Raw genomic sequence first — 27,549 nt, 5'->3', positions numbered from 1 at the left:
GGGACAGGAGTGCAGTATGTGACACAAAACAGGAGGGTCCCCTGGGGACACACATTGTGGCTGTAGAATGGGTGACAGGACAGAGCCCAGCCCCGGTGATCGCATTGAGCCCCTTGCTGAAAACAAGCACAAGCCTCAGCACCCGCTCCTGCAAAACCCGATTGTGCAAAAATCCTGAGTGAGAAAGTTGGCCTGAGTGGTCAGAGGGAACTGGGAGGACGTGGGGAAAGCAACGTAGAAAAGGAATGAAACTGGAGAAACTCTTGGCCTTGCTTATTAGCAAAGCCTCAAGTGCAGACGGAGTTGCCCTTACATTAAAATAAACTATATGCTACCGAGGAACAGCCTTGCTGAAATACTTTATTGTATCCCAGGCTTGGATAAGGCTGTGATTAGAGTTATTCAAAAACAAGGTGGGGGAAAAGCAAAAGCTTCTAGTAATTCTCACCGTATCGACCTCTTTCTGTGATTAATGCTGACACCCAGCACTTTTGCAAAACAACAATTCCTAGAGGTTTGAGGCAATTATTTTCTTGCCAATCAAAATCTAAGCAATTTACTTATTTCCAATACTAAGTCACCCTCATGCAGGGCAGGATTTACTTGTGTATCAATAGAATGTCCTTCCAGGAAGGAACCTGGATCTCCTTTGATCCTCAAGCGCACTTAATTTGAGCAAACACCAGAGGGGAGGTGGGTTTAGCATCAGTCATTTGTGGCTTGCGCTGCCCAAGCACAGAGAAAACGTTTCTACAGCCTCACTAGAAAGGAATATTTTAAAAGCATCTGCTCAATAAATTATCCCCTGTCTCCCTGCAATGAGCTCTTTCCCTCTATTTTTCTCTTACCGGCTCTGCAATGGAGCCAACATTTTAACCCAAAATTGCCTCTGACGCAAATCCCCAGAAGGACAGAGGCAATTCAAGGCCAATGGACCTTCATATTCCCTCTCTATATTTTCTTTTGGAGAGCTCAACCACCATGAAAACAGACAGATCTTTTGCACCATAGTATAGATCGCTATTAGAAAATAAATGTGATTTCTCCAACATAAGGACAACTTGCTTTTTACAAGGTAAAGGCCACTCAGACTCGCACATAAAGGAGAAATTAATAACTCTCACTCAGGGAAAGCTACTGGCCTGCCCGTGTTCTTCAATCAAGCTAAGTGATTACTGAAATCCAAAGGGAGACAGGGCTCCAAACCATCTCCTCTGTCTAAATGGAGCCAAGTTTTCTGACGCGTATAGACTGAAGGATAGAAGAGGCAAAGCAGACTGAAATGTGATATGTGTGCACACCGAAACTGCAGACATGAGGAGAAGAAAGGATTGCTGCAGATTAAAAAGGGAGAGAAGACACTACGATTTATACCACAGTAGGGCTGGCAGCCAAGGGGGCACACAGACAGAACCAAGGAGGCTGACAGACGGGAAGGGAAGGAGGGAAGGAGGGAAGGAGGGAAGGAGGGAAGGAGGGAAGGAGGGAAGGAGGGAAGGAGGGAAGGAGGGAAGGAGGGAAGGAGGGAAGGAGGGAAGGAGGGAAGGAGGGAAGGAGGGAAGGAGGGAAGGAGGGAAGGAGGGAAGGAGGGAAGGAGGGAAGGAGGGAAGGAGGGAAGGAGGGAAGGAGGGAAGGAGGGAAGGAGGGAAGGAGGGAAGGAGGGAAGGAGGGAAGGAGGGAAGGAGGATACCTCCTCACCGCACTGTGCAGAAGCCCAGATGGTGCTTGGTGAGCAGATACAGCCCAGCCCTCGCAGCACAGAGCTCTGCACAGGCTAATGGGCCCTATCCTGTAATCCAGGCGAATAAATAAGATAAATGACTTAGAGCAGCAAATGCCAAGCTGTGCTCTGAGGCAGACACTTCCGAACAGACGGACAGAGCCCGACAGCTGGACAAGGTCAAAAACGCTCAACCATGCACTTGAGTTTTCCAGCTTTGCTTCCTTGGCCAGCAAGAGTGGCTGGAGGTGCAGGAACAAAGCCTGGCAGAAATTCAGGGGGCAGCAAATCACAGAATCACAGAATCGACTTGGTTGGAAAAGCCCTCAGAGATCATCCAGTCCAACCCTTGGTCCAACTCCAGTCCATTGACTAGATCATGGCACTAAGTGCCATGTCCAGTCTCAGTTTCAAACCCTCCAGGGCCGGTGAGTCCAGCATCTCCCTGGGCAGCCATTCCAATGCCTGACCACTCTCTCTGCAAAGAATTGCTTTCTAACACCCAGCCTCAATTTCCCCTGGCAGAGTTTTAAGCCCATGCCCCCTTGTCCTGTTGCTGACTGCCTCTCCCTGTTTTAAGGATTCTCAGTCTTTGAAATGAGACCTAAGAGTGCACTATGTATTTTTCCCCCTCTAGCTCCAAAGTAAACTGTTCATCACTTTGTCATCACATTGCTGCCATCCAGCTTTGAAGAACGAAGGATTAAGAGTGAACAGCGAATGAGTAGTTTTTTGGGAGGGGGTGGAGAGTGGGTGCTGGTGGGAAGAGCTTTTTTTCCTTCTCATGCAGTCTTAGTGGATGTTGGCATGAAATATCACGTCATCAACTTCTTTACAGGTGGTTATTCAAGCAAACGTAAAACTTAGCCTAAGAGTTGAGCACTAGATGTGGAGATACCTTCTGGTGTGCTGACACTACAGCTGCAAAAATGACTTTCTGAGAGAAACACATCTAGAGCTCCGACATTTTCCTGAACTGGATTCAGTTCTTGCTAACCCTGATTTTAAGGCTGCAGTGTGCGATCAAAGCAAAACCAGCCCAGATGCCTTCAGGAACAGCAGGCATGTGCATTGCAGAGCATCTTCAACCCGTGCTGAACAAGGATGGGGGAAGACAGACCCCCCGCTGGTGAAAATGCTGAATTCAAGGCCCCACTGAATTGGCTACTGGTCTCTCTCAAGACTGAAAAGCTCTTGTCTGCCTTTGAACAAGAAAAACCAAGTCACTCCTATAGTGGGAAAGCCCAGGAGCTTAGTGCTGCTGCAGGCTGCCTTGCCGTGCTCCCGAGCACGCCATAAAGGTGGAATTTGCTCTGCTGTGGTCTGCCAGGCAAATTGTAGGCAACTGGTGGCCCAGACTTCAGTTCTCTTCAGGATGGGGCTCTGAGCAACTTGATGTGGGTGAAGATGTCCCTGCTCGTGGCAGGGAGGTTGAACTAGTTGAGCTTTGAAGGTTAGAATCATAGAATAGTTCGGGTTGGAAGGGACAATCAAAGGTCATCTAGTCCAATGCCCCTGCCATGAGCAGGGACATCTTCAACTAGATCAGGTTGCTCAGAGCTCCATCCAGCCTGGCCTTGAGTATCTCCAGGGATGGGGCATCTACCACCTCTCTGGGCAACTCGTTCCAGTGTTCCATCACCATTATTGCAAAAAATTCTTCCTCATATCTTACCTAAATCTCCCCTCTTCTAGTTAAAACTGTTACTGCTTGTCTTGTTCTAACACGCTCTTCTAAATAGTCTGTCCCCATCTTTCTCATAGGCTCCTTTCAAGTACTCAAAAGGCCGCAATAAGGTCTCCCCAGAGCCTCCTCTTCTCCAAGCTGAAGAAACCCAAATCTCTCAGCCTGTCAAATATTTGTATCCAGCTTAGAACTCTCATTTCTCCACTCATTCTGTAGCCAACAGAGAAACTATTTACTTCATAGGTGTTGCAGACCACTTCAGTTAACTGTAGCGACTATCTAGGAAGCTTAGTGAGATCATGCCCAACAGCCATATACCTGCCACTGGGCTGTGTGAATTCTCCCATGTTTGTTATTTCACTGAAATATATATATATATATATACACATACATATATTTTTTTAAAATTATTTTTCCCTTTCTTTATTTCCCTTCCAACCCCAACTATTCAATGATTCTACAATCTCCTGGAAGGTCCCATCAGAAAGAAAAAGCCATTTCTGATGTCAATTGTTCTCTCCTGGGAGATGCTTTGTTGTTACAACAGCGTATGTCACACGGCGCTGGCACAGAGGATCCTTATTGTTTAGAGGTATTTGGATACAAAATCTCCTTTAATAAGGAAAACCTGTTTAAATATGAGTCTGCTCCAGGATTAAGATGCAGCCATGAATAATCTCTTAAAACAGTTTAAAAAGTCATTTCCAAACTAACTAGCCATCCTTTATGAGGAAGAGAAACTTGATTTAGGCACAGATTGATGATGGGAGCTTTATTACTGCTTGGGAGAGGGAGGAGGAGCCAGCCAAGAACATATGGAGCAGTATAAATTATTTGGAGCACCCAGAAAGACAGGAAAAACCCATCATTCCTATTTCTCTGACTGCTCACTTCAGTCTGCAGCCATCTGGAACGCAGACCTGGCGCGACCAACGCTTTGTGCAACAAAACTCCCGTAGACACGTACACGGCAAAGCTACAGAGGGCACGATGGCTGAGGGCAGCTGCACTTTCAACACGCCAGGAAGGAAAACCTCCTGGCTCCCACCAGCCAGGAGAAGGGAGGGAAGGAGAAGGGAGGGAAGGAGAAGGGAGGGAAGGAGAAGGGAGGGAAGGAGAAGGGAGGGAAGGAGAAGGGAGGGAAGGAGAAGGGAGGGAAGGAGAAGGGAGGGAAGGAGAAGGGAGGGAAGGAGAAGGGAGGGAAGGAGAAGGGAGGGAAGGAGAAGGGAGGGAAGGAGAAGGGAGGGAAGGAGAAGGGAGGGAAGGAGAAGGGAGGGAAGGAGAAGGGAGGGAAGGAGAAGGGAGGGAAGGAGAAGGGAGGGAAGGAGAAGGGAGGGAAGGAGAAGGGAGGGAAGGAGAAGGGAGGGAAGGAGAAGGGAGGGAAGGAGAAGGGAGGGAAGGAGAAGGGAGGGAAGGAGAAGGGAGGGAAGGAGAAGGGAGGGAAGGAGAAGGGAGGGAAGGAGAAGGGAGGGAAGGAGAAGGGAGGGAAGGAGAAGGGAGGGAAGGAGAAGGGAGGGAAGGAGAAGGGAGGGAAGGAGAAGGGAGGGAAGGAGAAGGGAGGGAAGGAGAAGGGAGGGAAGGAGAAGGGAGGGAAGGAGAAGGGAGGGAAGGAGAGAATTGGAATGCCCAGGCACTAATTTAATTCCCCTCGTTCAAATCTCGACTTTGCTGAAGGCTCCCTCATGAAACCAGTGGGGTCACTTGGCCTCTGCGTGTTTTTTTTTGCCACTTGTAAAACGTGGATAGACTTCCCAGGGTAATTAAGAACATAAATGCATTAAAGATTAAAAGGCACTCTGATGTTCCAATAACAAGAGCTGTAAGAGTACTTAAAATAGATCCATTTTGGGCAGCAATTAAAGAATGTGTTACTAACTTCAGAATCTCAGCTTCTGTCTTCCTAATGCTGGTTATTTTTGCCCATAAAAGCATTAATCCCAGTTTCCTGTAAAACTGGCATTTCAAATATTCATCATCTTCCACTACTCTGCTACTCTGTCTTACCATCATTAACAAGTGGCATCTGTCATATGGTTTATGCAGTATAATTTGTGACCACAGATCTGCAATACAGCTATGGCTATTTTCTCGGTAAGTATCTACGCAGAGTTGCAAGTATTTTTATCCCTTAAAATAAAATTGCATTCCAAAAGTGTGTTTATCATGCAAGTGCCTTGTCACTACCTAAGTGTTATACAGCCTTCCATTATTGTAAGAACTATGATCCTGCACACAAAAAATACATGAAATGCAGACATGGTATATATGTCTTGGAAACTCCATGTTGAGAATTACATTGTCATACTCCATAACTTCTTTCTAAGCTGGCATTCTTCATTTTTATTTGAATCTTTAATTCCCATCATCCTGGAAAAGGACTCCAGGGGTTGAAATTCACCACAACCCACTGAATGAAAACACCAACCTTGGGATCCACAGAAGCAAGGGAAGGACCAGCATAACATCACAATAAAGCACAGAAGCTAAAAAGCGTGTGTTTAACAATCCTAACTGCATTATTATTTCTTTTCTTGTAATAATTAGACCTGGACTTATAATGTTTAGACTCTTAAGATTTCAATTATATTAGCAATAAATTATTGGCTTTACATATGTGTATATATATATTAGATATGTCTTCTCTTGCCCAGTGTAAGTTGGGGAACGACCTATTAGAGAGTATAGGGGAAAGGGACCTGGGGGTCCTGGGGACAGCAGGATGACCATGAGCCAGCACTGGGCCCTTGTGGCCAGGAAGGCCAATGGTACCTGGGGTGGGTTAGAAGGGGGTGGTCAGTAGGTCAGAGAGGTTCTCCTGCCCCTCTGCTCTGCCCTGGGGAGACCACACCTGGAATATTGTGTCCAGTTGTGGCCCCTCAGTTCCAGCAGGACAGGGAACTGCTGGAGAGAGTCCAGCGCAGCCACCAAGATGCTGAAGGGAGTGGAGCATCTCCCGTGTGAGGAAAGGCTGAGGGAGCTGGGGCTCTGGAGCTGGACAAGAGGAGACTGAGGGGTGACCTCATTCCTGGGGATCAATATGGAAAGGGGGAGTGTCAGGAGGATGGAGCCAGGCTCTTATCGGTGACAACCAATGATAGGACAAGGGGCAATGGGTTCAAACTGGAACACAAGAGGTTCCACTTAAATTTGAGAAGAAACTTGTTCCTGGTGAGGGTGGCAGAGCCTGGCCCAGGCTGCCCAGGGGGTTGTGGAGTCTCCTTCTGTGCAGACATTCCAACCCGCCTGGACACCTTCCTGTGTAACCTCATCTGGGTGTTCCTGCTCCATGGGGGGATTGCACTGGGTGAGCTTTCCAGGTCCCTTCCAGTCCCCGACATTCTGGGATTCTGTCTGATTCTGTGACCATAAAATAAGATTTTGAGCATAACAATAGAGTTTCCTCTGCTAAGGCTTCTGGTTCAAATCAGTACTCTCATGTTTACAGCTGTTATCTGAGATTCGTGGTAGTCCAGGGTGAGCAACTGGTTTCAGCTAACATCTTAAACAACCAAAATCCACTGTAAAAACCTCTGCTTAGATGATTTGAGCAACACATTCAAAATGCCACAACCTCATATGCCTCAAGGAGCCAGTGCCATTGTCACTCCAAACAACTCCGTACATTTTGAAGGCATGAAGTGAACCGCTGCATGACCCAAAGCAGCAAAATTAAAGGCGTAGTAAATTGCCCTGGACCTCCAGCTGCCACCTTAGCATGGATAGCAGGACATGCAAGTTATGGACTTCATCTTGGAACGTGGATGATGGACAAGAACTATGGCAAAAAATACTAAGTGGAAGAAGAACGCAGTCAGAGGAGCCACCACCAACACAGGAGTGGAGGTGTACAACAAAAACCATCATAAGGAACAGCTAAAGGAGGACCCAGAAACCCTTCACTACGTTTGAAGCCATCTGAACCAACTGCAGTTCTTGCCACACATAAACAATCACAAAAGAGGTAGCAGAGAAAATGATATATTTCCATTCATTTCCAGAAAGCCCAAGGTTCCTGCCCCACTTGTGCTCTCTGAACAGTGTTCACCTGCCACACACCACCCATGGACAAATCAAGGAACGAGCAGAGAAAGGTCAAAGACACCTTGCACACAGTGCAGAGAGGTCCCAAAGTATATATATATACTATATATAAAGTATATATATATATATATATATATATATATGTTCTTTGCTGACAATGTCTGGAGCCAAAGCATTTGAATGGGACAGCAAAAGAGATCCCAGAGTATATTCAGACCATCCTTCTCCAGAGCTGCAGGCCACCAGAACAGTCTTTGGAGGATCAATTTCTATTTTATAAAGGCAGAGATGACATCATTTTCTGCTTTACTTTTTGTCTAATTATTGCTGGTTAGAGAATCAGCTGATGGGCTGTAAAACTGACAGCCTCCTTACTGCTGCTTATCAATTGCTTTTGCTCAGCTGGAGTTCATGTAGGACCATCTGACTTCCCAGAATTGACATTTTAAATGATTCTGTTTCTCCAGCACTTTCTCGCTGATCACTACAAAACTGCAAACTGTCTCTTGCTCTGCCGAGCTGTTTGTGGATCAAGTTACGTGTTCTCAAGGGATTTGCAGTGTGTCAGCCATCAGACCAAGCAAACTCAATAATAACTGACCTCAGAACAGTGATTCTAACACTTCTGGGCTCTTCTGCACTACAGATTTTAGCATTAAATGTCAAAATTCTGAAGGCCAGAAGACAGATGCATCCCCAGGAGAAGGTCCTAGGTGCAAAGTATTTTTAAAAAGGAAAGTACCAACTGTAAAATTTGGCGCTTAGTTGGTGTACCCTCATCAAATCATAGAATGGTTTGGGTTGAAGGGACGTTCCCAGCTCCCCCAGTGCCCCCCCTGCCATGAGCAGGGACATCTTCACCAGCTCAGGTTGCTCAGAGCCCCGTCCAGCCTGGCCTGGGATGTCTCCAGGGATGGTTCAGCCACCACCTCTCTGGCCAACCTGGGCCAGGTTTTTAACACCCTCAATGTGTAAAATTTCTTCCTCATCTTGTACCGTGTGAGGTACCATCACCTTTCTTCAGGTCTTGCTTTCCTGTGCTGTACCCAAGGACAAGCAGAACAACTTTCCCTTCTAAGCCATAATTCACTTGCACAAGATGGGAAACTCTTCACACCTCAGCACTATTTGGGGAAGGAAGAGAAGTGCAGAGCTCTACATGGGATCCACAAAGCCACACGCCGTGGGTCAAGGCAGGCGGGAGCACCGTGCCCTGACCCAGCTGCATCCAGAACAACTGGAGCTCCCTCCTCCATGGGCTCCATCTGGGGACGTCCAGCGGTTACAAAGCCATCTTTAAATTAAAGTCAGTTTAAACTTTAGAAGAAAAGCACTTAAAGGAGATAGATTTCAAAGCGGTAGCTTTAGGCGAAAAGCACAAAAAGGGCTTCAAAGCAAAATAGTCCATGCCTGTGTCCACTAGATCTGAAGCTCTAGGAGCCCTTCATGGTGAGTCTGGTGTCTCCAGCTGTCCCAGCAGAACTCTTCTGGCCTCCTGGCAGCTTTGGAGGATTTCTTCTGTTCTTAACAATCCTCCTCCTGCTGACATGAGTTAAACATCTTTTTCCACCCTTTCTGTTCTCCCTGATAAACCCCACAAAGAAACACGTAACTAGGACCAGGTACAAACACAGATACGGACACAGGAGTAGCTCAGCATGTACCCATGGACCCACGGCTGGAGAACCAGGGCAGAAACTCCCACCAGGCACAAATTGGGAAGAAGAGAAGGGCTACACCACTGCAGCAGCACCTCAGGGAAAAGGAGCCCAGCACCACCACAGAGATGCAGCAGCATCTCCCATTCCCCAAGCACACCCAGCAAATGAGCCCTTCAAAGATCCGGGTTCAGCTCCTTTGGCCTCAGATTTTCAATGTGGGCTCATACACATCCTTGGGTTCTTTTCTGCCTCTAAAACCTAAATAATTTCCCTCCTTCTTAAGAGCACTGTGGGCATCAGCACATTGTAGATGGAGAAGGAAGCAATACCAAAAAGCCATTAAGGTCGTCTAGACAGAAAAATAAATGGGTCTTCACACAAATATTTACCTGATGGAATAAGATGGGTGAGTCGCAAGCAGAGAGATGGATCCCACCATATCCCCTCTTTTCTCACCTGCATAGAAGTCCCATCTAACTCCTACAGAGGAACTCAGCTTGGCCACAGCATCATCCTCCCCCTCACGGCTGCTTGCACAGACTGCAACAGCTTCAAAACAAAAGGCAATCCGAAGCATCTGGATCTGGTGACACCCAACCCAGCCAGGCACTGCCAGAGAATGCAGAAATTCACGTTTGTTCGGTTCTTCGGGTGCCCAGACTTGGCACACTGCAGCGGACTCAACAGACTGCACAGGGGGCTCCTCCGATTTGCATGAGGATCAATAAAACATAAGTTAGGGAGAAAAATCCTACCTTTTGCCACCCAACTTATTCCACGTCTGAAATTTTTAGAAAGACAGCCTTTGAAAGGCTGTCCCTTCCCTTCTCCTTTTGAAAGGGCTGAAAAAGAGAGAAGGTGGTGCAGGACAAAGGCTGCAAGATGATGTAATATTAAACATCAGGAATGGAACTGAACCTGTAAGTTCAGAAGCAGATCTCCAGAAGAGACGCTGCAAAGCGTATCCTCTGACATGGCTCTGCGGTGGGGAAAGGACACCCCATAATAGATGCTATTACACAAGCACTGTTAAAGCTACATATTGTTTCAAAGACTAGGTCTGCTTATTTCTTGTGCATGATTATTCCAGCCTATCCAACCAGAGAGGCTTACTGCACACTGGGGACAGCTTCAGCCGCTGGTCACTGCTTTCTCACATTTACCAGTGCATCGGGTAGACATCTCCTACCCTGAGCCTCCTCCTCCAGCAGCAAAGGTGCTCGGGTTGGACACGCAGCCGCGGCTCCAGTTCAGACCTGCACCAGCTATGAACAGAGCTGTGCCTGATGGCTTCTGCAGAACAACCTCCTCTGTAGCCCCAAAGATCAGGGAAGAGCCCATGGCATATACAACAGCATCTTCAGCAGTCTCTAGACACCCTTCCAGACAAATTAACCGTTGCCCTGCATGCTGTTTTGGGAACAGGGCTCCCCACCAGTGTGTTGTCCCCAAAACAGGGTTCTTTACCCAGTACATACACAAATGAGCCAAATTTAGCACACAGAGATGAGGTATTGTTTATCATGGAGTTGTGCAAGTCTGGATGCTGGAATAAAGCCAGCATGCCAGAAAGAAAAGTAACAGCCCTTATACACAAGATCTTATCACGACTCAGGGCAGTCCTGAAGAGCCAATCGGTCACGTATTCGCATACTGGTTACATAATGATGTTAGTGTATAATGAGCAATGTTCAGCTAAAGGACACTTTATCCAACACTCTTGAGATATGTGTTAAAGCAAGATTCAACTGATTGTGTGGGCTTCAAAATGTCTAAAGCTGCAAGGTCAGTCTCTCTGATCAGGTGCTTTGCCAGTCACCCTTACCTTTGTCAGACTGACCTTAAACTGAAAGGATTTTTTACATATCTTTAGGTTAGCAATTGCGGACAGGATTCACTCTTTTAAGTGGTAATGACAACGTGAGCCCTCCAGGGACCCAAGCCAGGAGACACTGCATCAGCCCCCTGGCTGGGATGGATAAATGTACCCAGATCCCTGGGGAGATATCAGAACCATCTTCCTCCAGTGCTGCATAACAGGATGTCTGGTGTGTGGGGACACACTTTGGAGTTTGCAAAACGCTGCATCTCTTGAGCACATTACAAAACACTGGCACCCTCGGCCAGGACTGACTGATTCAGAGGCAAATCTCTGCCAAGCCATCTATCCTCGTGCTAACAATCCTGAACAAGGCAAATGGTTTAAGATGCTCAACAGCTTAATGCTACCTTCACGTTATTGCTAGCAGTACAGAGCTCAGCAAGCCAGCCCATTGCACCCCCAAGTGCAGAAAATATGCTGCTGCTTTACGTTTTCTTTCAAAACGCCACAAAGATCCTGCACCGAGGAAACGAGTAAAATGTGAACACAAAGCTACTGATGTGACTCCCATCATAACCCTGTTTCTTACACACTTCTCCTCTGAGCACTGTCATGTACCTATTCAATCCACCTTACAAAAGTCAAACAGAAAGCCTTAAACACTTATAATTATTCCCACCCCACAGCTCCTGTTCAGCCTGATGGGCTAACAGGACATGTGGAACAGATCTGACACAGCACTCACCCAATACAACGTTTTTAAAGCAAGAGTTATTGGGACAGGGAGATATCAGACCTGATGCAAACACAATCTGCCCTCCCACAGAGTTCTTGAAATAAGCTCTTTCATTCAATTCACAGGCAGCTAACAACGCTAAAGCTGGCTAGAAACAGCACTACAGGGGGAGAACCACCAGGTTAAATCAGAATTAAACATCCAGGGGAAGTGATAGTTCTTATAATACAGCATATGAAAGAGTTTTGGGGTTTCCTTATTGGATGAGCTTCTCAAAACAGCTGGTTCTCCAGTAGCTAGATACAGAGACTTTCTATGCAGATGTGGTTTGGCTTGCACCAATTCCCACTGCTTTTGATGGGTTTTGGCTTGGAAATTGAGTACGCTGGGAAATTATTAGCCAAAATTATTAGCCAAGCTGGGCAAGTTCCCTTCCAACCTTTACCTTGTCCCACACCAGCTTTGACTTGCGTCAGATGGATATGACACATGTAAACACTGATAAGCTGTACAGGGAATAAGTTTGTTCAGCCATTAAACACAGGGCCTATATGTACAGTGGGAATAAACTGTATAAAGTTTTATACAGGCTTTGCAGGCTTGTCTTGCTTAATGCTGCCAGCATAGGGTCCCACGGCTGGACTATATGCCCTTTAAAAATGCCAAAAAAGTGGCACTTATAAAAATGCTGCTGAAATAGTAAATGGGCTGGTGAGCAACTACCCAATGACCCTACTTGCTTTGTCCTCACAGGATGTATATCCCTGCACCACCTCGTGCAAAGGGAACTGAAATTTCCCCAAGAATCCCACCCAATAAGTTATTTATTTGTCCACTCTTAGAGCAAGATGACACCAAGCTCTGGGAATGAAGGGGCAGGTCTGGAGCATTCAGAGCAGCTCTCCTCATAATAAAAACTCAGGCCATGCTGCCCGGGACCCATCCCAGTTCAACCAGTTGTCACTGGTGGATGAGGTTTCCTCAGAGATGAACCTGCTCTGTCTTTAGCTTGAGAGACATGTCCTCTGTAAGGGTAAAGGAGCAAGGGGCTTTTTCTCTTACCCAGACCCTGGTTCTGCTGCTCCCACTCGATGGTGTCAGGAACCTGGTAGGACACCCCGGCCAGCTGGGCCACAGGGTTTTCCAGGCCGGCTATGGGCTCCTGGGAGGTCTCGCCTGGAAGTGTGAAACCTGGCAGCTCCGTGTCGCCCTCCATGCTTTCATCCAACGAATCCATGTCTTTCTCCTCCTCATCTTCCTCTTCCTCCTCCTCTTCTTCTTCCTCTTCTTCATCCTCTTCCTCAGCCTCTGGCCAAGGAGACACAAAAGCAACATCAGGAAAGATCCCACAAGGCAGAAGGTTCATACATCTCTACAGGTGACCACCAAGACAACCAGCTGATACCACTTCTCCAAAGGCAGAGCAGCAGAATGAACTCATGCCTGTTTTCTAACAGGAAAGACACCCAAAGGGGTTAATTTGAAAGAGCTCCCCACTGTCTGAAGTTGCTAAGTAACAATGAGATGTTGACTGTCAAATACATTAGTGGGAAATACTGTTATTTTGCTTCCTAATAGCAGAGTACAAACAAGCGTGTGTACAACTACCCAAGTATATATAACTATACATATAGACGTAACTACAGTGCTCCCTGCTCAACTAGTTTCAGCTCCCTGATTTCCAAGCTTGGAAGCAGCAATAAGTTGGTTCTATTTTCAACTTTTATTAGGCCTTTCACAGCTCTGAGGAGGACGCTGCTTTCCAGCCCAACTAGGGTCATATGGGTTCTCCTCCCTAAACAGCATCTCGCTTTGATGTACGCTGGCAAATCACACAGGAGAACAACGGTGATGGCCGTGATCCTCAGCAGGTTCGTACCAGCACTCCTGTCACAACAGATTTACACCAGACACAGGTATGAGCAAGGAATACTTAGCTCAGCGTTGGAAAGAAGGCGGCACCGCCAATACTCCACATGAGAGCAGGTTAATGTGACGGTGAGGAAATCCCTGTGGATTCCCCACAAGAGCAGATACCTGTCTTATTCCAAAGCTGACCACGACGTTAACATATGGAGAGATAAATATTTAAGGTATGTTTCTTTGCTAGAATCTAAAATGGCAACGCAAGAACAACCATAATGGATGAAACCAAAGGCCCTTTCTGCCCGCATCCCATTTCTGACCACAACCAGCCCCAAATGCTGAAGAAAGTCCGGAGAAGGGCACACATGAAGCCAGGCTTCCCACAGTGTCTCTTCCCAGCTCTTATTAATAGCTATCAAAGACTCAAGGCCTCTCTGAGCCACAATTTGCATCTGAGCTATTTAATAGCTACTAATGAAGCTATCCACCACGAAAAGATAGTATCTGGAATAATGACATGCTTGAACTTCCCATAGTTAAGTTTTTCAAAGCTGAAAATTAAAACATAATATTTTTGAGCTTTATCTAGTTTACATGAAGCTCTGCTCAGCCCTGTGGAAAAACTCCTTCCCGATGCAGTCAGACTATGAGATCTCATCCCTCTGCATCTCAGCAGTGGCTTTAGCCAGTGGTCTAAGACCACGCTAAAAACTAATGATCCAGCACAACTGACGTTTGTTATCTAGATATCATTTTATATCTCTTGGAGTTGTACCTCATACAGCAATAAGATGGGGCAGCTGAGATGGGACACCTGAAGTGGGTGCACGTATCGTACCTGCTGTAGGTAAAGCAGGTGATGCTTCACCCTTCTCCTTTCCGCAGTGGGATGCAATGTCATTCCAGCACAGCTGTTCCACAAGACACCCAAGAAACAAACCAGGGAACTTTGGGAAAGCTACTTAGTTGGTGGCTTTTAATTAACCAGGGGGAGCTGGCCTCCTTTCTTTGGCCTCTGCTTCACAGATTGGAATACCTAGAGAAATCAGTGCACGTTATGAAAACAGTGCATTCGCTGTGCTGTTACATGGCATCTCCTTTCCTTTATTTCAAGGATTCGCTTTAAAACACTGCATGTTTTCCAGCTCACCAAACAAGACAATCCCAATTGCCACCTTTCAATCCAGCCCTGCAGTCCATACAAATGAGCTGCTGTTTGAATTTAGCTGCATCATCCTGCCATGGCACAGCTTTCAGTACCTGGAAAGGAATGATCACTCCTACAAACAATTATACCACACAGAGCATCTAATGGAGCTTACAGGGATGCAGTTAGCCTTTTAAATTCCCATTACATTTTATAGGCAGTTTCTGTCTTATAATGTGCCCGTCGTTTCAAATCAACATAAGAATTTTCTCTATCAAACCGCGTGTTTCCATACAAAAGACGCAGCTTCTGTAAACCTGAGAATGGCACCTGGAGAGCACTTGCAGGAAACCTGCACAGACAAACTAATGTAGGTCTTTTGCCTCTGCTGAGAGCTATAAACATTCCCAAACTTTAACAGCAAAGACACGAAACAGCTAGCACACCGGAGAGAAGCAACACGAACAGAGCTTTTCCCTGGATAAACCAGGTAAAGCAGCCAAGAAAAACCAGGGATCAGATATTTATCTCTGAAAAACTAGTTTGGGACAAGGTTTTTAGAAGTGTTTTGTGATTTTAGTGAGACAAATCAGAACCACCTGCCTGGATCTCGTGTTGAAGCAGCAGATAACCATCGCTGTACCTCCAAAGCCTTGTGGGCAGCCAAGCTGAACACCCAAATTGAAAGTGCCAAGACTACTTATCACATCTGATCATCACCGAGCTACATCTATCATCACACAGCCACAGCGTGAAGACATTAATAACGTAGCCCTTGCAGCACAATGGCTGCGAGGGGAAGGGAAAGGGTTCTTTGCTTCTTTCCTCCTCCTCTCCAGCTCATTCCCACTTCTGAAAACAGCTTTTTAAACCCCCATCCCAAAATGCCAACAGCTTGCCTTGCTGCAAGGTGCAGTGCAGAGCACCACTTGGTGGCCACAAGGAGGAAGCTACACTTTAAAACAAAAATCCACGGGCTTCACAAACGTTGGATTGCAGGGGCAGCTGCGGGCAGGGTGCACATAGCACTTGGTAGTCTCTTAAGATGGAAAATGGAAGAGAGCATCACACAGCTGGACCTCAAGCTGGCGGTGCGTGCTCCACAACAGAGCCTGTACAAAACTCATGTTTTCCTGCCTAACTCGGCACTTTGGGGCCTTTCAGAGGCCTCAGCAGCAGCTTTGAAAGAAAAGAAATAGAAGAGACTGAAAGTAGCAAGGAGTGAAGGTGCAAAGGCCAACAGGTTCACAAAGCATTTGGATTTTCATGTGCATTTGTAGCCCGTTGGGAACTGTCTTGCATACCATGCTTGTGCACGCTTCTCAGTAATATGGCAAAGGTCCATGTTACAAAGTCAGGCATTTGATATCTGGAGCACAGCTGCAGGAACACTTCTGAGCATCCGACACTGCTCATATCGCAGTTTCTGCTGGCAGCCACCCTTGCTCTATAGATCTTCATATTTCATATAAGCTGATTTTGTTACTCCACTTGTACACACCAAATCCTGGGTCTTGCTTGTGATGTGCACACAGACCTACCCAGGAGGGATGGGATCCTGTGTCCTCTCCTGGTGACACCAGGAGACTGAAACACTTACAGCCCAAGTAGATGTTTGTGTTGTCTCCTGTGGTTACAGTAATATGAGAGTAGTCTAGGGCAAAGTTAAAGACTCATCTCCAAGGGTGAAGAAATCCAAAATCTGTCGCTCTTTGACAGACTAAATAAACCCTGTATTCTGCAAAGCAGGCTCTGCTTCACCTTCATTGAAACAGAAAAATAAAGAAACAGGAAACTTAACACCTCCCTGCTGTGACAACAGTACAACCTCGGAAAGATGCACGCAGCAGGAATCCCAGGAAAATTAGATTCCCACTTCACATGTCAAAGATTTTAGTTTTGAAGGGCTTGACAACCTTGTAACAGGCGTTCAAATTTTCAGGTTGCAAGAAGCCATAGGAGAGCACCAAGAAAACAAGTCTGAGGCAAAATAACAAATTTTTAGTGGAGTTTTTGGTGGTTCACAGCTTTAATAGTCAAAGAAACAGCCATGGTTGGGCTTCACCATGGGGCTCCATACTGATCCACTAGCAACAGTGGTGATACCCACAGGATGGGATTTGCTGTTTCAGGGCAGCACCTCCAAGTGTTGCCATCACTTAAAAGAATGAATCCTGCCAACAATTGCTAACCTAAAGATATGTAAATCCTTTCAGTTTAAGGTCAGTCGACTCATATAAGAAAGAGTGACTTATAAGACAACTAATCATGAACCACAGACACTTCTGACCTTGTGGCTTTAGACCTTTTGAAGCAGCACAATTAGTTGAGTCTTACTTCAGCAGATCTCTCAAGATTGTTGGATAAAGTGTCCTTTAGCTGAACATTGCTTGTTATACACTAAAATGATTAGGTAGTGCAATATGCAAATGTGTAACCCGTTGGCTCTTTAGGACTGCCCTGAATAGTGCTAAGATTTTGTATATAATGCCTTTTACTTTTCTCTCTGGCTTGCTGGCTTTATTCCAGCAGCCAGCCTTGCACAACTCTGTAATTAACAATATCTCATCTCCGTGTGCTAAATTTGGCTCATTTGTATGCACACTGGGTAAAGAACCCTATTTTTAGGACAACGAAAGTGCCAACAGCCAATTCTTCATAGATGGCTCCTGTCAGCCCTTGTGCTTCTCCCACAGCTGCACAAACGCATCCTCCTCCTAATCAGGGGAAATCCAAAATCCACATTACCAGCAGTGCTGTTATTTGTACAGGCCATGGGGAGCAGCACCAGCAAGGCACAACTGTCAGGAACCTGCTGAAAAGGCAATAAATAAAGGGGTTTTCTTTTTGGTACAATGGCATGTAACAAGCTGGAGCTGAAGCCACTGTTGTCATAACCTTGCTGAAGTCAGAGTTACATCAGAGCCTTTGTTTTCAGTTGCAGAAACCTTCACTGAAGAGGGATGTTTCTAGCTTTAGATATTTCCTATTAATGCTTGCAAACATTTTCTCCTCCTTAGGTGATTCCAGAAACCATCATTTGTCAGGTTTGGCACACAAGAGGAATGCCTTGCTGTGCCCTGAGCTGCAAGAGTCTCAGTAGAAGGTGACAGAATCACTCACAATTTCAAACTAAACTCAAACTGGGGATTAAAAACAAAAACCACCCCCAAAACCAAACAAACAAAACCCACAAACCGCACAAAACTAAAAAGGAGGTTGCAGGACAAAACCTGAAGTTGTCATTTTCTCTGTCTCTTCCCTTCCCAGCCTCCCTCACACCAACCTCAGAGGACAACAGTGTCTGGACAATAACCCAGAGCATCATTGTGCTTCATTACACTATAAGCTTTGATTTTATATGGTACCCAACAGTGCAGGGTCTGAATGCCTAGCAGCATCTCATGGGTGCCAAGAAAATTGTGATTAACGAGCGGGCAGCACTAATTGGTTTGCAGTGGTGAGCCCACTCTTTGCATGACTTCAGGGAGACACAGTGTGCCAAGAGCTCTCCTGCACAAGCACTGAGCAAAAGCTCCTGCAAGCTGAGTGGTGTAGATCTAGAACTTACCTCCGTGAAGGAAAGCAGAACACTATGGAGCATGATGATGCTGATTTGGAAAGCTTGGACTCACACACCATTCAGCAAAATTCTACTTTTCAAGAAGTTGTGGCTGGCCAAAACACAGCCGAGGACTCATGTTCTGCTTTGATCTCTACAACAGCCCCACAGACACCAAACGAGGCACCTAAGAGCCATCATGATGCTGTCTCTTGGGGCAACATTTTTGGTCAAAGCCACCCCTTTTCTCCCATCTACAGGTCTTGTTATGCAACAGATCAACAGGATTTTTAAGTGTTAAATTACAGACTCCAAAAGGCTGGAACACACAAGCTACAGGAGCAGTCGTACTAATTTGTGCCCCTGTTATAACTCTGTGGTATGAAATGAGGAATGATGCGAATGCTGCAGGGATGCTGCACCAGGGTGAGAAGAATAACACCCGTTTCACAGGTGACCCATGCACCTGAGGAGGTGATTTCTTTTCCTCCTGTGTGTCCTGGAGCCACTTGCAGGGAAAGAGGGAGCAGGGATAGACTGAAGCATCTTGTCCACCATCCATTTGTCCACCCCATAGCTTATCTTCATCTACTTCACACCCCTATGGCATCACTAGGCCTTGGTCACCCATGTTTTCATAGAGCATGGGAAGCAGAGGAGTGTAAATAATGACAGGATTATGGCCAGAGCTCTATGACTACCTTCTCCTGCCAGAAAAGGAGGAAGAAGCATTAAGAAGTCTCTGCCAAATGTTTTCTTCCAATGAGGTTCATTTTCTGCATTGCTTTTACAATCACAGGCGACTGCCAAGGCAGGAAGGCCTTCCTAGGACAACTCTTTTATTATTAATCTGTTGCTTTCACATGATCGGTAACAACATCACCATCCCACGTCTCCAAAATGCTGCCAAAAACAATTGCTTGTGACAGCTTGGAAGGAGACAGCTGGTAGGAACATAGACTCATCACGTAGACGGCTTTCTGGGCACAGTGTACCATGGTGGGTGAAGATACCCAAGCAAGTAGTGGGTGCAGAAGCTCTAAAGATCATCAGGCTAAAACCCTCAAACTGATGAGTTCAGCTAAACCCAGCTGTGGTCACTGAGAACCCCTCTAGGGTATTTGCAGACTGTGCTGCATGAGCATAGTCTTAAAATGTTTTGTATTGGAAGGCAAGCCAAATCGAAGCATGGCCTGTCATGGGAATTATCAGCCTCTGGCTGATTGCACAGAGCCAAGGAAAGGGGCAATTGGGAAGAACGCATCCCTTGGGTGGGATCCTACCGCACAAATCAAGTTTCAAGAGAAGAAAAAGTACATAGAATCACAGAATGGTTTGGTTAAAGGTCACCTAGTTCCAACCCCCTAGTTCCAACACCTTCCACTAGACCAGGTTGCTCAAAGCCCCATCCATCCTGGGCTTGAACACTTCAGGGATGGGGCACCCACAGCTCCTCCAGGAAAGTTGTTCCACTGTCTCACTACCCTCATAGTGAAGAATTTCTTCCATGTATCTAATCTAAACCCACCATCTTCCAGTGTAAAACCACCAGCCCTTGTGCTATCACAACATGATCTTGTGAAAAAATACAGGTTTATGGAGGTCACAGCATAACCTCCGTTCTTCTTGTTGAAGATATAATTAACTTCAACAGAATTTCACTGTCGCTAAATATTGCATTTAAACACCATACAGTTTATCATGAGCTTTACTCTTCTTGCCAAAGCTCAAGTCCTGCACAGGGCTCACTGACCTTGCAAAGACAGTACAAGGAGAGATTCTGATCTTCACCTACTGCCCCCCAAATCTGAGGGGATTCACACTTGCTTTTTCAGGGGATCTGAGGCACTGAAAAGCTTTTGGAGACAAAAAAAAGGTAAAATATTCCAGCAGGGTCCGCGGGTCTGCTTCTGTATTAAGATCAGAAACAATCATTCCTAAGAGCAGCATTTCCAGCAGCATCCACCACAAAATCGCTTTCACACTGAGCCAGGCTGGAGAATCAGTTATAGCAACACAAGGCTATTTTAAAACAGGAAAAAAAAAAAGGAGAATGCTGTAAAATACACAGTATGGCCTATAACAAGTTTGCTCCCTAGTTGGCTGCAGGACATCTCTTCCAACCTGAAATATGCAGTTGCTGAACTAACCAGTATAAAAATCAAGATGAGGAAGAGGTGATTTCTCAAGTGAGGGCATTCAAATCAGTCCAGATTTAATGACTACGACCTGTAATTAGACAGAGCAGAACAAGACTGATGAAGGCAGACAGTTTACTTCTCTCAACAAAACTCCATTTTCAAATGGAAAAGGGCTGTTGGCATAGTACTTTCTTCCAATCACAAAAAAATAAGCCCCAGCAGAGATGTTAATTCCATTTTATCTGACAAAAAGCTGTTTACTTCTCTTCAGAAGTATTCAATTCAACCACGCTGCCTGGAAAAGGAGCGACTAACAACTCAAGACTTAAGAAAACATTTGATTTCAGTTTCATCATCCAAACCCAGCACGGATCCATCGCAGATGACATAGATTAAGGGGTGGATCTGTTATTGTGAGCAACAGTCTCCAGGGTACTGAGGTTTTAGCTCAAGTTCTATCAGATCCAGAAGGAAAGATGACTGCAAACATACCCCAATCACTTCTAAGAAAGAAGCGTGAGCACTGACAAGTCCTTCATCTTCCTCCTGCAGCCTCCACCACCCTCTGCCAAGGGTAATGCCTCTCCCCAGGGTATTTTTGTGGACAGGTTCAGGACAACACTGCTGGTCTGTCCTTAATCACAGAACAGTTTGGGTTGAAGGGACATTCCCTGCTCCCCCAGTGCCACCCCTGCCATGAGCAGGGACATCTTCACCAGCTCAGGTTGCTCAGAGCCCCGTCCAGCCTGGCCTGGGATGTCTCCAGGGATGGTTCATCCACCACCTCTCTGGCCAACCTGGGACAGGCTCTCACCACCCTCAGGGCAAAAACCTCTTCCTCATATTGAGCCCAAATCCCCCCTCTTCGAGTTTAAAACCACCACACCCTTGCACCCATGCAGTCTGAAGGGTTGATGCCAGCCAGGAGGAAACACATCAAGAGGTCTCCCCACATTTAGAGAGAACTTGTCATTAAAAAAAATATAAGCTTATGACTCTTCCTAGAAAATTAGTTAAGCCAGTGCTTTAGTCACTGCCTCCTGTGTCACTGACAAGAGGGACAGCATCCCAGCTGCCCTGGGTAGGACACAGAAATTGGAGAGCTAAACCAGGGTGGTTTGCTCTGGTTCCAATGCCCAAAGCTCCCCAGAAAAGCCCCTATCGCCAAACACAGACCCCAGCCATCCACAGCTCCTGAGGAAAGCGCTTCTCACAGAGCCTTCAAAACAAACTGCCCCATACCTGCTTATCTGCGTCCACCTCCCCAGGGCCGTGAGGGTGAGCTGCTTAATCCCCAGATTAAAACAAACACAAACTCATTAAAAACTCTCACCCACACAGTGTGATTACCTTGCAATAGCAACAGTAGGGGTTTTCTGCTGGTTTTTGTTTAAGCTTGAAGATAAGCATGGGAAAGCTATAACATTAAAATGATATTTAACTCAAATCTAATTTTTTGGATAAAAGAAAAGTCAGATATGGTTGAAGACTCAAGTATAGCCCTACCAGAGCAGGGCCAACAGCAGGTCAGATTAGGAAATGTCACCTAACCTGCTGGAGGCAGAAGACCAGGGCCAGAATATCACAAAGGACAAAGTTACTTAAAGAAGTTTCATTCCTCTCCCAAAAACCATCATCTTTGGTCAAACACTTTCAGAAAAAGAAAAAGCGTGGTTTTGATGCAGAATTCTATCATGCTTTTTGTTTCTTTTTACATTTTTGTGCTACAAAGGAGGAGAATTGGGGATGAACTACCATCTACCGTGAAGAACGTGGAGGTCGACCTGCACCAGAGGGACAGCAGCTCCCATTTCAGTCACAGCGATAAACCGGGAGCAAAACAAAAGTAAGTACAAAACATGTAATAATTAATTCATTTTGCATGCACTTTGTTTTGCGCCTTCTGCTCCTTGCCAATTCAGCTGATATCTAAAGAGCTGGTGAGGAAGTATAGTATCAGGCACATTAACCATGCTGGGTTAGGTGCCTGTCTTATTTACACCCCTACAACCTCATTTACATTTCCAATGAGGTTACAGAGATTTAACAAGGCAGGTCTTAATCCATACAGTCAGGGTCTAAACAGCAGTCCCAGTCAGCGCCCAAATTTCCAGCAAAAACACTGTTCACATCCAAAAAAATAAGATGGGTCCTTGTACTGTGACACGGCTTAGAAGATAAATGTAAGGAAAACTTGAAGAGTCTTCTATAAAGTTTTGTAAATGCCTACGAGTTCTGAAGTATTTTCTGAAAAGAAAAGCAACCCCTGCCTTTACTTCTGAAGTGACATGCAGCTTAGATTATTGTGTACAAGAAGAACAAGATGCAAGGGAAATAGGTATAGAAAGGAGAAGAGGACTAGGAAAGCTCTTCTCACTGAAATTAGTTAAGATTCAGTTTCCTTGGAAAGGTAAACTTGAGTACACAGGTCGGCAAAGAGCAATAGGAACTGTTTAAATGCAAAGAGAAGTGAATATTGTAAAATTACCATGAGGTTAGAATCACAGAACCCCAGAATGTCAGGGGTTGGAAGGGACCTGGAAAGCTCATGCAGTGCAATCCCCCCATGGAGCAGGAACACCCAGATGAGGTTACACAGGAAGGTGTCCAGGCGGGTTGGAATGTCTGCACAGAAGGAGACTCCACAACATCCCTGGGCAGCCTGGGCCAGGCTCTGCCACCCTCACCAGGAACAAGTTTCTTCTCATATTTAAGTGGAACCTCTTGTGTTCCAGTTTGCACACATTACCCCTTGTCCTACCATTGGTTGTCACTGAGAAGAGCCTGGCTGCATCCTCCTGACACTCCCCCTTTCCATATTGATCCCCAGGAATGAGTTCCCCCCTCAGTCTCCTCTTGTCCAGCTCCAGAGCCCCAGCTCCCTCAGCCTTTCCTCACACGGGAGATGCTCCACTCCCTCCAGCATCTTGGTGGCTGCGCTGGACTCTCTCCAGCAGTTCCCTGTCCTGCTGGAACTGAGGGGCCACAACTGGACACAATATTCCAGGTGTGGTCTCCCCAGGGCAGAGCAGAGGGGCAGGAGAACCTCTCTGACCTACTGACCACCCCCTTCTAACCCACCCCAGGTACCACTGGCTTCCTGGCCACAAGGGCACAGTGCTGGCTCATGCTCATCCTGCTGTCCACCAGAAAGTCTAACCCACCCCAATTAACCAGGAACAGATCACCTTCAAGAGCTATATAGTTAAGATGATCTCCCTCTAGAATAACTGAGTTTAAGTTGTCCATTTTCACAGAGTTATGGACTGTTCCTGACACCACACAACAGGTAGAGCATCCCCTGCTTTTCTAAAAGCTCTAAGCACACTCTATGACAGCTAAACCATGCAAGCAGCTCACTCCCAACAAAGCCTTGAAGCAAGCCTAGATGACTGGAACCAGCCTTAGGGTTTACACACTGTTGCACAGCAGGTTTGGATTTTAGGGTGTGTGGTACATGAAAAATAGGACAGATGCATCAGAACCACCAATGTATAATTCTCTTCCTTGTTCTCTTAAAAGCACCTATAGGAGAGCAGCAAAAGCCATATTTGTTCCTCTCTCCATCTCAAAATCACAAGTGGACAGTCTCTAAATCCCAAATTAATGCTGCAATGGGCCAAGCTGGAGTTTACTGAGCTGCAGGGAGTGGGCATCATTCATCTTCAAATGTTTTCCTGAGGAGCTTTGATGCATCCAGGGTAGTATATGGGGGGGTCTAACTGCTGAAGGGCTTCTCTGGGCTTGCGGGTTGATCACAAGTACCTCAAGAGGCAACTGTCACTGCTGCATCTGGGCAGCCTTAGAAAGTAACATAGCAACATCTGCCCTACATGTCAGAAGAGGCTGGTCCTTGCAGGGTTCGATGAACGCCAAGACATCTTCCCATTCTCTATTCCATGTGCTTTTCTTCACAGTCACCACCACCCTTGAGCCCTTTCAGTGAGACCTTGCTGTCCAGGCAGGATGGTGGCACACAGGAAAACCAAGCTATGAGTGTGCATTGACAGACACCAACCCACCCTCACCAACAGCCACAGGCAACAGTGCTGTAAGCTTGTCACATTGAACTGGCTTGTCACCCAGGCTGTGACAGGCAAGCCATCACTCCTGGCAGCAGGCTGGTTCTGTACTAACTGCTGGTTTGGGAATAACACACAACGATGACATGACCTTCAAGGAACTCACAGAAAGCGAGCTAACCTACCTTCTGCTCATCCTCAGAGCATCCCTGGATCACATCCTGTACAGAACTGTGACAGAAGCTGATCAGATCACAGAATAATTTTGTTTAGAAGAGACCCTCAAGATCAAATCCAACTATTAACCTGACACTAGCACTATCCCATGTCCCTAAGAACCTCATCTGCACATATTTTAAACACTTCCAGGGATGGCGACTCCACTATTGCCCTGGGAAGCCTGTTCCAATGCCCAACAACCCTCTCCATGAAGAAATATTTCCCCATATCCAATCTAAACCTCCCCTGGTGCAACTTGAAGACCAGCCAAGGGCACCGGCTGCTGCTGCTGCTGTTCTCTGCCCACCAGGTCTCAGCTAAATACTGCACAGATCTCACAGAGGAAGGAACGTGGCAAGCTGGTTGGAAAGTTATACCAGCCAACTGCTGCCATGCTCATGGAGTGCAACCAACTCTGCCCATAGGCACCACGGTGGACATGACGGCAAAGGAGTCCAGTCCAAATGCATTACGGTTTCCTTCAAAAGAGCCACTCTTCAAAATGCATTGGGAGGCTCACACAGTGGTCCCAAGTACTCAGGCTGAACTAGATTATATAATTTGGACTCTAGATGTCCTACAGAGAAAGCTGCAGTGTTTAACTCCCTAGAGAGATACAAATTTTGGGCACAGGGACAAAACGCATAATTAAGTCTCTCAGACAAGTAAGACTCATCCTCTGCTGTGTCCTCTCCTCATATCCTATAATCTCTTTATAGGATTTCTCCAGCTAGGAAGGGCAAGTAGAACCAGTCTCACCACACAGTCAAGGTAAGGGAATATTTGCTACCCAGCTAATCTCTCCATAGTCTAGTAGAGAGGAAGATAAACCCACCTTGAGACACAGTCAAAGCACCTCATGTTTGTCTGTGCAATTTAGTTTTTAAAACAGTTTTGCATCCAAGCCAGGTAGGGGAAGGTACTGATGCAGTTTACTGCAGGCAGTTTGGCACAGATGGGCCCCAAGAAACCAAGCTAACTGAACAGCAGGGGTTTATACTTAATGATGAGCCAGGCCCTCAGCAACACAAGTCAGGATGCCCCATGGAAGGCACTGGAGACCAGCCAAGCTCACTCAGCTCCTTGCACTTCTGCCACCAGTGAACAAGGCACAGCCTCCCCACAGAGAGCCAAGATCCCTCATTAGGGACCCAAGCATATGTCTGCACCAGCAGCAATGTCTGATCTTCCATTGATGCTGGTGAGGCTGCACCTCAAATCCTGTGTTAGTTTTGGGCCACTCACAGAACCCCAGAATGTCAGGGGTTGGAAGGGTCCTGGAAAGCTCATCCAGTGCAATCCCCCCATGGAGCAGGAACACCCAGATGAGGTTACACAGGAAGGTGTCCAGGCGGGTTGGAATGTCTGCACAGAAGGAGACTCCACAACCCCCTGGGCAGCCTGGGCCAGGCTCTGCCACCCTCAGCCCAAACAAGTTGCTTCTCATATTTCAGTGGAACCTCTTGTGTTCCAGTTTGCACCCATCGCCCCTTGTCATATCACTGGTTGTCACCGAGAAGAGCCTGGCTCCATCCTCCTGACACTCGCCCTTTCCATATTGATCCCCATGAATGAGTCCCCCCTCAGTCTCCTCTTGTCCAGCTCCAGAGCCCCAGCTCCCTCAGCCTTTCCTCACACGGGAGATGCTCCACTCCCTTCAGCATCTTGGTGGCTGCGCTGGACTCTCTCCAGCAGTTCCCTGTCCTGCTGGAACTGAGGGGCCACAACTGGACACAATATTCCAGGTGTGGTCTCCCCAGGGCAGAGCAGAGGGGCAGGAGAACCTCTCTGACCTACTGACCACCCCCTTCTAACCCACCCCAGGTACCATTGGCCTTCCTGGCCACAAGGGCAGGAAAGGCCTTGAGGTGCTGGAGCGAGTTGAGAGAAGGGAACGGAGCTGGTGAGGGGCTGGAGCACAAGTGTGATGGGAGCAGCTGAGGGACCTGGGGGGTTCAGCTGGAGAACAGGAGCTGAGGGGAGACCTTCTGATCTCTGAACTGCCTGAAAGGAGCTTGGAGCCAGGGGGGTCGGGCTCTGCTCCCAAGTGACAAGCAATAGGACAAGAAGAAATAGCCTCAAGTTGCATCAGGGAGATTTAGATGGTATATTAGGAAAAATTCCTTTATGGAAAGGGTTGTGAAGCATTGGAACAGGCTGCCCAGAGCAGTGGTGGAGTCATCATCCCTGGAGGGGTTTAAAAGATATGGAGATGAGGTTCTTCAGGACATGGTTCAGTGTCTGAGTTCAGTTAATGGTTAGACTTGATCTTGAGGATCTCTTCCAACCAAAATGGTTCTATGATTCTGTCCTCAAAGACCCTGAGCCCCCCGTGGGCTGGAGCTCAGTAGATCTTCATGGGAAATCACCCCCAAACAGCTTGTATCTGGCACCATCTAGATATTCTGAGTGCAAGCACTAGGAACTGTAATTTGGGGGGAAACAGAAACCAAGCTTCCAAATGCTATTTCACCATGAGGATATGGTACCCCCAATTGCCATTATACAGAGGAAAAGATATTAGAAAGCAGCTTCGCAGCTCAAAACCTTCTTTTGTGCTTAATTGGGGCAGCAGCATCCCCAGGCAGAAAGCCTATCCCCAAGTGGTATTTGTCCCATTTTATAAAAAGCCGATTGGTGATGCCCAACACCAGGGAAAATTCTGGCTCACTGCACTAAGGTCTCAGTTGATCAGAAGAGATTTAGACCACAAAAGCTGCGCCAGTTGTCAAAAACACAGAGCACACCAGTGAGCATTATATCCCTTGGATGACAGGCACCTGCAGAGCCAGACCCCAGAGCCAAGAAACCCACAGCCTTCTGGTTGAGTCATCATCATCACTTACAAAAGCTGGTCCTAGTTACAGCCTGCATTTCCCCTTAGAGCTCAGAGCATATTCAAGAACAGGGAGAACAGACCTGTTG

General features: G+C 46.7%; 1 protein-coding gene across 7 annotated transcripts in view; it reads right to left on the bottom strand.

Moving 5' to 3' along the window:
* ARMH4 (armadillo like helical domain containing 4) overlaps positions 1–27,549 on the bottom strand; it is a 90,313-nt gene that overhangs the window by 38,213 nt on the left and 24,551 nt on the right. For all 7 annotated transcript variants that reach the window (XM_065063078.1, XM_021289948.2, XM_065063076.1 and 4 more), the window contains exon 5: positions 12,730–12,975. In XM_065063078.1, coding sequence (XP_064919150.1) covers positions 12,730–12,975 — 246 coding nt within the window. The remainder of the gene's footprint in view (positions 1–12,729; positions 12,976–27,549) is intronic.

The sequence above is a fragment of the Columba livia genome, chromosome 5 (genome assembly GCF_036013475.1).
Source record: "Columba livia isolate bColLiv1 breed racing homer chromosome 5, bColLiv1.pat.W.v2, whole genome shotgun sequence".
NCBI classification, from domain to species: Eukaryota; Metazoa; Chordata; class Aves; order Columbiformes; family Columbidae; genus Columba; species Columba livia.
Note: the sequence above shows the minus strand (reverse complement) of the source record. Positions and strands in the feature narration are given on the sequence as shown.